Genomic DNA, 13614 nt, shown 5'->3' on the forward strand with positions numbered 1-13614 from the left:
AACTTAACAGCAATAATGTGTCCAGGCACTAGCATATTTCATTTGTTATACAGGAATGTATCTTGCTTCATCCGCAGAGAGGCAGCAGTAGGGATATCTGGACAGTTTTGGATGGTCAATAGGCAGAGATCAGAGGAGACTGGGCAGTAAAATCAAGGCAGTGATGGTCACAAAGGGAATTACGAGATTCAACAAGGCTCAGTGCTGCCTCCTGCACTTGGGTCACAACATCACCATGCAATGCTCCAGGCTTGGGGGAGTGGCTGGATAGCTGCCTGGTAGAAAAAGACCTGGGAATGCTGATTGACAGAGCTGGACATGAGCAGCTTGTGCCCAGCTAGGGAAGAAGGCCAATGGCATCCTGGCCTGTATCAGCAATAGTGTGACCAGCAGGACCATGGCAGTGGTCACCCCCTGTACCGTACACTTTTGAGGCTGCACCTTGAATCTTGTGTTTAGTTCTGGGCCCCTCACTGCGAGTGAGACATTGAGGTGCTGGAGTGGGGCCAGAGAGGGACAACAGAGCTGGTGAAGGTAGTGGAGCACAAGTGTAATGAGGAATGGCTGAGGGACTGGGGGAGAGTTTAGTCTGGAGAAGAGAAGGCTCAGGGGGGACCTTACTGTGCTCTACACCTACCTGAAAGCAGAATGGAGTGAGGTCAGGGTCAGTCTCTTCTCCCAAGTAACAAGTGATAGAAGAAGTGGAAACGGCCGTGAGCTGCACCAGGGGAGGTTTAGGTTGGATATCTGAATAAATTTCTCCCCCAAAGGGTGCTTAGGCATTGGAGCAGGCTCCCCAGGGCAGTGCTGGAGTCATTGTCCCTGGAGTTATTTAAAAGATATGTAGATGTGGCACTTAAGGATGTGGGTTAGTGGTAGACTTGCAGTGCTGTGTTAACTCTTAGACTCAGAGTCATTTAGGCTGGAAAAGACCTTATAAGACTGAGTCCATGACTGGAGGGAGGGGAATGTCTTCTGTTCATAAGAGTGATAACTCTTCCACATAGAGAGCAGAGTAAGACTGGGGAGGAGGAGTTGAAGCAGAAGGATCTAGTGTGAAAGTAGAATTGTAGAGATGCAATTGGTATGTTACCAATGGGGTGCTCTGCTCTGTCCTCCCTACCAGTGCAGGTGGCTTCTGTATTTCTGTACCACACACTGCTGTTTTACTTACATTGTGCTGGTTGCGCTCAGCAGTCTGTCTTGGTGTTTTGGTTTCCTTTTTAGTTGTTACAGGTCCCTGCTCTATAAAACAGTTTGGTAATAAAGAAGAAAAGGTAGGGAATATTGAAGCAGTTGCACGTGTTTTACAAGCTATTTCTCCTGAGCATTTCATTACCCAGTAACTAAGCCATGGAGTTTTTAACTAACAGTGTTAGTTTGTGTTTACTTTCTTTGAAAAATACAAGTGTAAAACCTCTCTTTAATAACTTTATTTCCCAATTCTAGGAGAAACGATGAGAATTGCCTCCTCAGAGTTTGCTGATGACCCCTGCTCCTCTGTGAAACGGGGCACCATGGTGCGGGCTGCCCGTGCCTTGCTTTCTGCTGTCACCCGCTTGCTCATCCTGGCGGATATGGCTGACGTCATGAGGCTTCTGTCACATCTGAAAATAGTATGTATTTTTGATGCCTTGTATCAGTTTTGAGTAGTTTGTGTGTAGAAAAATAACTTCAAAATCAGTAATGGATAGCAGTGTTCATATTTCGCACTGTATTGCGCAAGTTTTAATTACAGTGCTGATAAAGAGGTAGGCGATAACAAAGTTCTATATTAGTCTCATTGATTTTCTAATTTGATAAAAGTTAATATTAGGAGACTTGAAGTAAAAAAAAGTACTAGATTAGTGCTGTTGTTAAGCAGCTTTCTTCCAGGAAGAGATGCATTTACTTAACTCTCATCTTATCCCCAGTGTCTCAGTACTTGTAGAGTATTGCTATCTTGTGGCTGAGTTTAGCTACTACAGTTCCATTTCTTTGTGTGAATTCTGGATGCCTTAAAAGATAGAATCTTTAATTTGGAGTGAGACAGTATTAGAAGTGTGTAATCAGTTATCAAAGATGAAAAATAGAATGAAGAGGAATTAAAGATTGCCAGATAGCTTGGTGTGGATTTGTATTCTCTTTTGGCTGCCACCATTCATGGTTTTCTTATATAGGAGTATTAAAAGACTTTGCAGTTGAAACTGGGATATGTAATTATTTACAGGGTTTTTTTTGATAGGTATTGGACTATTTTATTGCACAAGCAGATAAAGTGAAGTAAGCTGTGTGGTTCGGTTGATACGTTGGAGAGAGACCTTGACACGCTTGTGAGGTGGGCTGATGCCAACCTCATGAAGTTTAACCATGCCAAGTGCAAGGTCCTACACCTGGGTCGGAGCAATCCCAGGCACAGCTACAGGCTGGGCAGAGAAGAGATCCAGAGCAGCCCTGTGGAGAAGGACTTGGGGGTGCTGGTCGATGAGAAAATGAACATGAGCCGGCTTCAGTGTGCGCTTGCAGCCCAGAAAGCAACCGTATCCTGGGCTGCATCAAAAGAAGTGGGACCAGCAGGTCGAAGGAGGTGATCCTGCCCCTGTACTCTGCTCTTGTGAGACCTCACTTGGAGTATTGTGTACAGTTCTGGTGTCCTCAACATAAAAAGGACATGGAACTGTTGGAACAAGTCCAGAGGAGGCCACAAGGATGATCAGGGGACTGGAACACCTCCCATATGAAGATAGGCTGAGAAAGTTGGGGCTGTTCATCCTGGAGAAGAGAAGGCTGCATGGAGACCTCATAGCAGCCTTCCAGTATCTGAAGGGGGCCTATAGGGATGCTGGGGATGGACTCTTCATTAGGGACTGTAGTGGGTAATGGGTTAAAACTTAAACAGGAGAAGTTTAGATTGAATGTAAGGAAGAAGTTCTTTACTGTTAGGGTGCTGAGGCAGTGGAATGGATTGCCCAGGGAGGTTGTGAATGCTCCATTCCTGGCAGTGTTCAAGGCCAGGTTAGACAGAGCCTTGGGTGAGATGGTTTAGTGTGAGGTGCCCCTGCCCATGGCAGGGGGGTTGGAACTTGATGATCTTAAGGTCCTTTCCAACCCTAACTATTCTATGATTCTAGGATAAAACAAAATTTTGCAAAAAAATCGTATACAAAATGCTAAAAGCCTGCAGAGTGCATGTATGAGGTCAGCAGTAGGGATGGAGACTTACTTCCTTGTAACATCTGTCCCAGAAGTATTTTATTGTTTTTTAATGTCTTTTTCACAGTGGCACTGTACAATGATGATATTCTCTAAAAAAACAACGAGAACCCTTCAACTTGCAAACTGTGCAGATAACCTAAATGGTTTGAAAACAGTTTCCATAATGAAAAAGGCAGGTTTTTCAACAGAGGTTCTAGCGAGCTCTGCTCTAATGAACAAAGTGCTGCTCTTGTAGTTGTCAGCATGTGCCTCTTATTTTGTGCAGTGCAAGCATTGTCTCTCTCAAGTATGCTTTTAATTTTCCCCACTGTAACACTCCATGCAACTGTAATTCAAAGTCTTTTGCTGGGTAGGCACTTTAATATTATAAACAAGAGCTTTCGCCTAACACTATGATTTAATTTTATTTCAAGCTCTTTGACAAGCAAAGAGAAATATTGTTCTCACATCTGAGATTTCTTCCTTCTGTGCAGCAGTGTACTACATTATGTAAAACACAAATACCCAATACTGTTCTGTGAGTGGGTGTATTTACTTACACAGTTTGCACCCTAGATTTGCAAGGGCAGTGTATGGTAGCATGGTTTGTAATCTCTGTGTTTATCAGATGTTATTGTGAGTTCTGTTTCTAAGAAGTCAGTCACCTCTAGTTGTTTTCAAGAAAATTCAACTTAAGAACTTTAAATTTGAATTCATTTTTTTCCAGGTTAGAAAGTGTAATTTATTTCTGAGGGTTGACAGTGTGAATGTTTTTATCTTACCATTTTATAAGGCAAACTAGTTACAGATTTATATTACTAGAGTGAAAAAGTATTTATATTTTACAAAACTGATGACGACACAGCCCCTATATTGACATATTGAAGGTAACATTCAAAGCCCAGTGTAATTTAACCATAAAATGAATAAACTAAAATAATTTTGCATGTCAGAGTTATGAACCCTGATTTATAATGAAATGTACTGTAATCAATTTTCACTGAAAGAGTGTCAAAGACTTCATGGGAAATTTAATGTTTTAGAGTGAATATATGCAGATGCTTTCTGGAAGGACGCTTGGTCATTTCAGCTTATCTTTTGTAGTAGTGTTTATTGTGGTGAAGCTTGTGTAATAATCACAGCATATACTAATATAGTATGTGATCAATGCTTATGCAGAAGCATGAGTCTATTATAATTAATTACATGGTAGTTAATCAGAAGAACATGGGAGTTAATCAGAAAAACACATCTGTATACTTGAGTGAAGTCCCGGTGTTTTGAGGGTAGGGAATTTGTTCCAATATGAATATATAAATTGTATTAAAACAGGGGTTTGTGCTCATAGGCTTTCTACTGCTTCTTATAACCAGTTTCTTCATTTTGCAATTTCATGGGCTTGAGCGAGCCCAGGCTGACATGATGGAGCATGATCAGCGTCTTTTGAAATCTGATTATCAAAGTGGAATCTGTAGCAATTTTACTTAATAGGGAGCTGGCAGGACTTACAAAAACAAACTATAGGTTTGTCATACCTGTGTTCAATATTGCAAATATACTAAAGATGGAAGTTTCAGGTAAAGACAACGTTTCTTGATGTGAAAGCAGGATTGTCACATTTTCACAAGGAATCTGCTGCAAGAACAAAATAGTAAATAGAATGATGCTTTTGTAATTTGTGTTACTGCTTAATGCAGTCAGATTGTTCAGCTTTAAAAGCTGCTGTTCTTTTTAAGAGTAAAAGAGAAGGGAATTGATTCTGAGTAAGGTGTAGCTTACAACTCTTCGGCTTGATACAAGGTTTTCAACATAACGGCTATGGATTTATGTGCTTGAATTCCACATTTTTCCAATAGAAATATCTGGTTTTGCTACTCTACTGCTCTGTAATTTGTTGATCTGTAGTAAGTAGATAAAAGCTCAAAAGAAAAACATCCTCTCTGGCTTGTAGGAAAACATAGGGCCGCACAAATGATGAACAGGCAGGTTCTGTACATGACTCTGTCTGAATTCGTTAGACACCATCTACTGCTGAATTTATGATTCCCAGCAGCATCTGGAGAGAAAGCTGCTACCTTCTGCTCTTGCATTTCCTATCACTGTTAGCTGTTTCTCTATGAGGAAAAAAAATGTTGTGGAAAATCTTTGCACTTTCACGTGAATTGAAGCTATAGGTTTTCTATAGAAGGATGAATAGAAGCTTTTCACTTCTCAATCTTTGTGTTTGGAATTGCATTCTTATCTTGTGAGGGAGAAAAGTACAACTTTGAATCCCCACCTGGTCACAGGAAAATGTCCTCTATTTGCTGTATGAAAAGAGCATTTTATCCCTTCAGATATATTTTTTTTCTTGCTGTACAAAAGGTAAAGTTTCACAATAGATTTGATAGATGAGCTTGGTGGTATAACTTGGGTTTTTATAACTTTGCCTGTTAGCTACAGCATGACTGAATAACTGCAGTTATGTTTTCTTTAGTAGATTCTTTCCTCAAATTTAAAGTAATCGAAAAGGGAAAACTGAGAGCTGAGAACAAGGAAACAATAAATATATTCTGATTTGCATCTATTGTTTCATTTATTTCACTAAGATGCAGTGTTTTGGATTTATCGGGGTAAAATTAAATCTTAGCAATACATCCGAGTTTCCTTCTTAAACATTATTTCTTGTCCAGAATGAATAACTTGGCTTTGTTTCCCCATAAACCCTGTATCACACATTAAGAACATCTTAATCTATTTTTTGTTAACCCCACAGATATTTAATTTGTATTTCATCTGAGAAGTGTGACTGGGGAAATTAATATACTTATGCCTTTTACATTAATTTCACATGATACCAAAGTACAGTAAATGGAAATTAATGCAGGATGGCTATTAGACAGCTTCTCTATTAAGAAACTTAATTAAAGTTAGTGGGACTGTCATAAAGCCACTAGAGTGATGGATATGAAAGCTAAATTGGGTCCATATAATAGAGAGTGTTGGGTAGAATAGTTACTTTGTCAATTTGTACACCCGGATTAAAGTGCTAACACAGTTAATATATTATGTTCTAGGTGGAGGAAGCACTAGAGGCGGTGAAAAATGCAACAAATGAGCAAGACTTAGCAAATCGCTTTAAAGAGTTTGGAAAAGAGATGGTAAAACTGAACTATGTTGCTGCGAGACGACAGCAGGTGAGTTCCCTTAAAGTCTGTGGTTGAGAAAGTCAGTCTTGGTTCTAGAGATCTTGTACTTTATATCTAAATGTGGTTTAAAATGTGCAATAAGTAATTGCTTTGTTATGGCCTCTAATTTTATCCCATTGCTTTTTGTTGAATGTGATGAATTTTTTTCATACATGCAGTTTCTTTAAGAATATTTTCTGAGTGGCTTCAATTAATACCAGAATGAAGGGTGAAAAGGTAAGTGATTTGGGAGGTTAAGGGTAGTTTTCAGTTGATGATTATTCCCATTTAATTGTAACCTATGCTGATTTGAGGTCACTATGACAGCTGTTAAAGCATGAGCTTTCCGGTACTGTAGTATAATTCAAATTCAGGAAGAACAGAAATCTTTGTGCTTAAAGCCATTATTATTAATTTTCAGATACTTAAAAAAAGGCAAGTACTCTGCTGTCATTACTAAGGCAGATGGAAAAAAGACCAGAAAGTCACAATAACATTTATTCAATGCCTGCAATTATACAACTTTGCAATAAAGATAATTTTCTCCTGAACGCTGTTCTCTGTACGAGTCCATATGGTGCTGTCACTGTGGAGTTACGTAAAGTCTCTCCAGCTTTGGTTGCATTTGAATACAACCAGTCATTCAGGGGTGTGTTGGTTTTGTATTGCATAGCACAGTGGATTTAGAAAGCTGGCCTTCCATAGTGATCCATCTATTTACAAACTTCTGTGTTACAGCGATGATAATATACTTCTGTTTTGCTATTGTATTTCTTGTCTGTTATTGTATAGGCTTGTTAAACAACCACCATCACCTGTGCTTCACATGCAGATGTGTCTGGAAGTGCTCAAGTTCAGATTGGATGGGGCTTGGAGCAGCCTGGTCTAGTGGAAGGTGTCCCTTATCAAGGCAGGGGATTGGAACTAGATGAATTTTAAAGTCCCTTCCAACCCACACCTTTCAAGGATTCTTTTAATAAAATATAATTTTTTTTTTTTTGAGTTAGACTGAAAGTAAGTGACTTAAAAATGTAGAATCTAGTCACTATATGAACAGTCTTCTGTGTGTTCAGGTACATCCTGAGTGGAATTATAGCTACAAATATGGGGAAAAAGAGAAAAACGTGAAAGCCAGTGAAGGTGTAGGTCTCTTAAGTTCTTATTGGAGGTGTGAAAAGAGAACAGAAAACTGTAGTTGTAAAGCTTTTAAAGTGTTCTTTTTAAGGTGTATTTTTACAATGCCAGTAAGGTTTCCCATATAACAGGAAAATCTTGGCAGCATGAGAACACATTACTTACGTGTTCATACATGATCATTTATCTTTTGTGTTTTGTAGCCTGATAAAGTTTTTAGCAACATAATTCACTCTGAAAACTGTTGCTTGTCAACCATGTGTGGATTAAATTGTTAGTGTCTAGAACCTTTAAATCCAGAATATCTGGGCTGCTCTTCAGGTTTTGCTATAGAGTCTGTTGTGAACATAACTATTCAGGTCTCCATATTCTCCTTAGGAGTACTGTTAGGACTACCTAACTTAATGTTTGAAAGGCTTTCATGGGCAGTTTGATATATCCTGTAATTAAATAAATTCATGCATTAAATAATAATACAGTGTCATCTTATCCTGGTAATGTTGTACTCTATCTGATGCTTATTGTCGAGGGAAACAAAGTGTGTCATTGAAACAAACACTAAATGAGATGAGGAATGGAGCAAAACATTAATAAAGGCTAAAAATAACAAAAGACATATTAGGTCTCTAATAACTAAAAACATATTCACTGATGTAATATTTTTATTTTGAGTTTTTAAATGAAATTATAAAGTAGACCTTTTTAAAAGGGACATAGTATATATAAAAATACGGCAAACCCCCTTGTGCAGTGGGATTCTTGCACTGGCATTTTATTTATGGAACCAGCAGGCTGAATCCCGTCAATCAGGAAGAGTAATTTTAAATGTTTTATGTAGATTTTCTGTCGGTTTTTGAATAAGGAAAGCCTATAGATTCTTGGTTAAGCAGAATGTAATAGTCACAATAGTCACAAAAAGGACATTTTTGGGTAGATGGTGGATTTCCCATAGATTCATAGAATGGTTTGGGTTGGAAGGGACCTTAAGGATCTTCTAGTTCCAATCCCCTGGCATGGACAGGGCCACCTTCCGCTAGATCAAGTTTCTCCAAGCCCTGTTCAACCTGGTCTTTATGGTAGATTTTGTTATTGATTCCATCTCTGCAAAATCACTGTCTGGTATTTATGCATGGATTCTTAAGCTGCATAGGCTTATACACGTTCTAACACGAGAACTTTCATTTACAACTATAAAAATGATGTGTTTTCATATAGGAACTGAAAGATCCCCACTGCAGGGATGAAATGGCTGCAGCTCGAGGTGCTCTGAAGAAAAATGCCACCATGCTGTACACTGCATCCCAAGCGTTCCTCCGTCACCCTGACGTTGCAGCCACGAGGGCCAACAGAGACTATGTCTTCAAACAAGTACAAGAAGCAATTGCTGGCATCTCCAATGCTGCCCAAGCCACTTCACCCACTGATGAGAACAAGGGGCACACTGGCATTGGAGAGCTTGCTGCTGCATTGAATGAATTTGATGTAAGTATCAGAAGTGTATGGAAAACGACGCGCTTCTCCATGCAATCTGCAGTGCTTTTAACTAAGTGGTTCTTAAACAGGACGCACATTTCCCCTTTCATTCAGGTCCATTTCCTCAGGCTGCAGAGGCAAAGTGCAGACATTGATTTGTGTTATTTTTAATGAGGAGTAGTTGCTGTTAATTGACTTGAATTATAAGGAGTTATTTGTGCTCATATGCAGTGGCTGTGATAGAGGGTCAGTCCTTTTTTGCCCTAATGTCCTTAAAAAGTCTAGCTACGTGGTTCTTAATTCAAAGTCTGATTAATCTGGAAGCTTAATTCTCTGACAAAGGTCTGTGATTAGTTGAATGGCAAAATGATGTTTGTCTGGCAAGTCAAGAAGCCATGACAATAAAATATACACTGTGATGGAGCTGAGCATCCTGGTAACATTAACATTCAACTTGAATCATGGTTTCTGCTAATCAAAGATATGGAAAAAAGCATCTTTCAAGCATAGTTGAAGAGTTACTACAGCTGTAGGCAAAGTGCTGCAGTCCCTGTTCCACCAATAGCTACGGTTTTGATTAAGCAACTTATGAAGAGCTAAGTTTTGAACTGTTACTTTCATTGCCAGTCCTGTCTTAGGATTTTTCCCTATCTCAAACTTGAAGGCTGTTCTTTAGAAAACAGAAAAAAAAAAAAACAACAACCCACACTTAATTGCAAACAGTATGTGCAAATATTTTCCTCTTTCATTCTGACTTTGGGTAAGGGTTTGTTACAATTATGAAGGAACAGTGTACTTCTCACTTTAATACACACGTTACAATACAAGCAGCTGTCAAACACAATCAGGAGCTACTCAATTCTGCTGTATTTATCACTGAAAGTGAATGTGTAGTGAAGGTGTAGTGCAGGTGGTTCATCTCATGTTTTGTCACTGCATCTGTGGCTTACTGCCATTGGGTCTATTTTGGAGGTGGTAGCACCAGCACCCTTACAGTAAAGAAAGTCTTCCTTATATCTAACCTAAATCTCTGCTGTTTCAGTTTTAACCTATTACACCTCAGGATCAATACCCTTTTATACCCATTACCACTTGGGACCCCCTAAATAGGATCAAGGATTATATTGTATGATCAAGGGAAGCTTCAGAATTGAGTGAGATACTGAAAAATGGCAGAGAATGAGTATACAAATAATAGCAAAAGGGAAATGGGTTTAGAGGGGAAACATAACAGCAGGAAATGTGTGAGTAGGTGTAGAAAGTGACAAGCAAAGAGAGAAAAACCATGCAGAATTACTGTAGGGTATGGAGGTTGACTCCATCTCCACCATACACTTTTCAAGTCAATGAAACAGCAATGACTGCATCTGCTATACAGATTTATTTCTTTTTAACAGCTATATTTCTAGGTGTATATTTTTTTCCTGTACATTTGTTGTGGATCAAGATTTAAGGGTTCTGCATGGTTTTCAGGGCTTTCTCAGCTCACAGGTCCCTTATATATAAGATCCTGCAAATAACATCTCTGTTTGATCTGGTTACTCTGGCTTTTGTGGGCGACTTTGCGTGTTACAGACAACAGAGGTTTGACAGACAGTAACTGACAACATGTGACTTCTCAGTCCCAAACTGATGATGTTGCTGCTGCTCTCTGGAAAAGGCTGCCGTTGAATGCAAAGAGGAGTTGTGCTTAGTGAAAGTAAATTCACTGAAGACTACGCGAGACATCTGATAGTGTCCTTTTCCTCTTTGAGAGAATATTTGTTATCGTTTTTCTCCACAGGTAAAGTCTTTTCCGCTCTATGTGATGTTGCAGGCATCATGAACGTGTATATGAGATGTGTATCTATAATATCATGTTCTGTTCACAACTACTTGTGGAAAACCAGCTTGTCATCTTTTAGAGTTTTCTCCTCCTAATTTTAAATAACTGAATGAAACTTCCTTTTCTGACTTATGAGGATGGAAAGATTGAAACTATTGTTTTATCTTTATTCTAGCAATATTTACTGTTTTGCCTCACTGCTCAGCTGTTGAATGAGATTTGTTCACACCTAATTTTGTAACTGAGGCAACATTCCCTAAACTCCAGGAAAGCAGAAATTAATAGCTGTGATGGTGGAATGATTGTGAATTTATCCTTATGTTTTATAAGCAAGAAAGCAGGAAAGATTAGACTAGTGAAACTATGTTATATGTAAAAAGATGGTGGAGAAACAAGTTTGATTTTTATACTGGTGTGATATATTACTTCAGAAAGGGAAAGGAAGTTTATGACTTCTAGTGACAATAGCTTCATAGGATATTCATTTTACAGTACCAGTCATATTGATTGAGATAAATGTGTTTGGTATGAATTGCATACTAAACCTTGTATTATAGGATGAGATAATTCTTCTATATTAAAAGCAAGTTTACAAGTTTTCCTATACTGCTTCACACTTCTCAGCCTTTATCATTTCAACATTCAGAATCAGCCCTCTGTGGCTTAATGCTTCAAGTATTTGCAGTGTAAATCATCTGAATACTTTCTCATTCCAAACATGTAATATAAGTAATTATTCTACATATCCTACATTACAGCTATTGTGTTTGAATAGGTGTCATGTTAATTGTCATGCTTTACACATGGTGGTATAAAGTGAAATGTATGTTGCTAACAGCAAAGTTTTGTCATTTATTCCTCTCAGATAATTTATGTAGAAATGAGTTCATTACTGTGTTTCTTATTGGATTTGCTGTTTGAAGTTGATTACAAAAATATGTATTTAATGTCTTGGGTTTTTTTTTTTCCTTCAACTTAAATGTTGCTGCTTTAATTTTAGATCATTTAAATCCAGGTATTGCTAGGGTTTTTTATCTATTAGCAAAATTTGGTATATATTGTGCAGTCATTAAATGTTTCTGGGTTCTCATTGCAAATGAGGATGCACCACGTACCTCCCCTCAAGACACCCAAAGTCATCCAAGTTACATAGAGAAATTTGCTAAAAACTTACTGAGAATTCTGAAAATATTCTGTTTTCACTCAGAAAATAGTAGTTTTGATCTGGTAAGGTGTCAGCTATTCTGGTTATAAAGGGACTTGTGTGTTGTCACATGCTGAGTGTTGTGGGATTGATTCATATGGTAACCTCTGTGCTCTCCACATAGTCATTATGTGCTCCAGAGACAGGACCTACTCATCAAACTGGGTAAAAATTAGTGTATTCATTCTTGTACAGTGCTGCAAAGACAGATGTAACACTTTTGTGAATACAAAGATATTTACTATGCATACACCATAGCCCTATGAAAAGGAGTGTTTCTGTGTTTGGAGCAAGTCTTGGATTGTCTACAAGAAATTATGAGTCAAGGATAAAAAGCATTAATAAAACTTTTGACTTAGAAAGGGGAGGAAAATATATGTAAAGGAAAAAAGGACCAAAACCCCTTCTTTCCATTTCCAACTAGTGGCTTTGTCAACCTTGTGCTCGAGTTTTGCATTTGTGTGTGGGTCTATAATAAATTAATAAGTTCTGGATCTGTCAATGGAACAGAATTGTATTGTATTTGTTAAAGTGTGTATATATATCTATATATCTATAATGCTTCCTTTTCTAATACATGCTAAGCAGACATAACATATACTACACATTATTTTGATACTCCAGTTATTTGTTTCTTCTCTGTGCGTGCACACATCCATTTGCCTTTAAAGTTGCTTACCAACAAAGTTGATCCATCTTGAACTGCTGTGCCCATGTGTGTCACCCCTTTACTCTCTGATTTCAAAATCACACTGCATCTAAAATGAGTATGAAAACAGTTTAGATTATAAAGGATTTGATCTGGTTGAGAACTGAAAGAAGTGGTTACGATGCTTTTAGGTACTTGAGGTATTTCTATATTTGGATAGGTGTTGAAGTACGGAAAATGTATCAATTTTTTTTTTTTTTTGTTATAAGAAGGATTTGAACAAAAATATGCCAGGCAGAATAACTCAGTCTTTAATAAATTTTGGAAGGCTGAACTCTACCATTTGGGAGATGACTACGTCTGATGAGAAACAGTGTCTGATGGCACTGGTCACTGTCCTCCAGGCTGTAAAATGGAGTTCATACTTAATAAATAGACTATCATAACAAAGATATTAATAATCCTTCAGGACTCTTTTTCAGAGCTAGTGAATGTTATGCTCTTTATATGGAGTGAAAGCAAGTAATGAGGGGGAAAAATACATAGACACTGAAAAGACGTAATACTTGGGTACATCAACAGCAAAGGCTGGCTTATTTTGACAAGAAAATTAAGAGCAGTCAAAATGTGACATAAAGATAATGGACAGAAGAGATGCTGTGTCAGTAAGTGACTGCCTTAATGTAAAATGTTGCTTATTGGACAAATAACTGTTGTAGATGCTCACCCTGAGATTGGATTTTACAGAATATTTCTGGAATTCTCAACAACTGTAAATCTGTCCTTCAGAGAAGTGATTTGTGATACTGGAGATAAAAGGGGCAAAATGTAAGCTTCAAAATAAGAATTGAAGCTTGATTGTTTCAGTATTGAAATCATAAGAGTCTATTTCAGAACTATTGCTCACATCCCACATAGCAATTGGAAACTGGACTCATTGAGCTTAGTGTCTAGGGAAGGAAGGTCAAATGGCTGTTGCTGTAGTGTA

The 13614-nt window shown here is 38.1% G+C and overlaps 1 protein-coding gene across 2 annotated transcripts in view; it reads left to right on the forward strand.

Moving 5' to 3' along the window:
• The window catches only part of CTNNA2 (catenin alpha 2), a 505102-nt gene that overhangs the window by 130745 nt on the left and 360743 nt on the right, over window positions 1–13614 (forward strand). For both annotated transcript variants that reach the window (XM_061365551.1, XM_061365559.1), the window contains exons 4-6: window positions 1450–1616; window positions 6231–6350; window positions 8691–8957. In XM_061365551.1, the coding sequence (XP_061221535.1) occupies window positions 1450–1616; window positions 6231–6350; window positions 8691–8957 (554 nt within the window). The remainder of the gene's footprint in view (window positions 1–1449; window positions 1617–6230; window positions 6351–8690; window positions 8958–13614) is intronic.

Source organism: Neopsephotus bourkii, unplaced genomic scaffold, assembly GCF_033783945.1.
Source record: "Neopsephotus bourkii isolate Nb327-2 ecotype Australia unplaced genomic scaffold, CSIRO-AGI_Nbou_v1 NB_121, whole genome shotgun sequence".
Classification (NCBI taxonomy): domain Eukaryota; kingdom Metazoa; phylum Chordata; class Aves; order Psittaciformes; family Psittacidae; genus Neopsephotus; species Neopsephotus bourkii.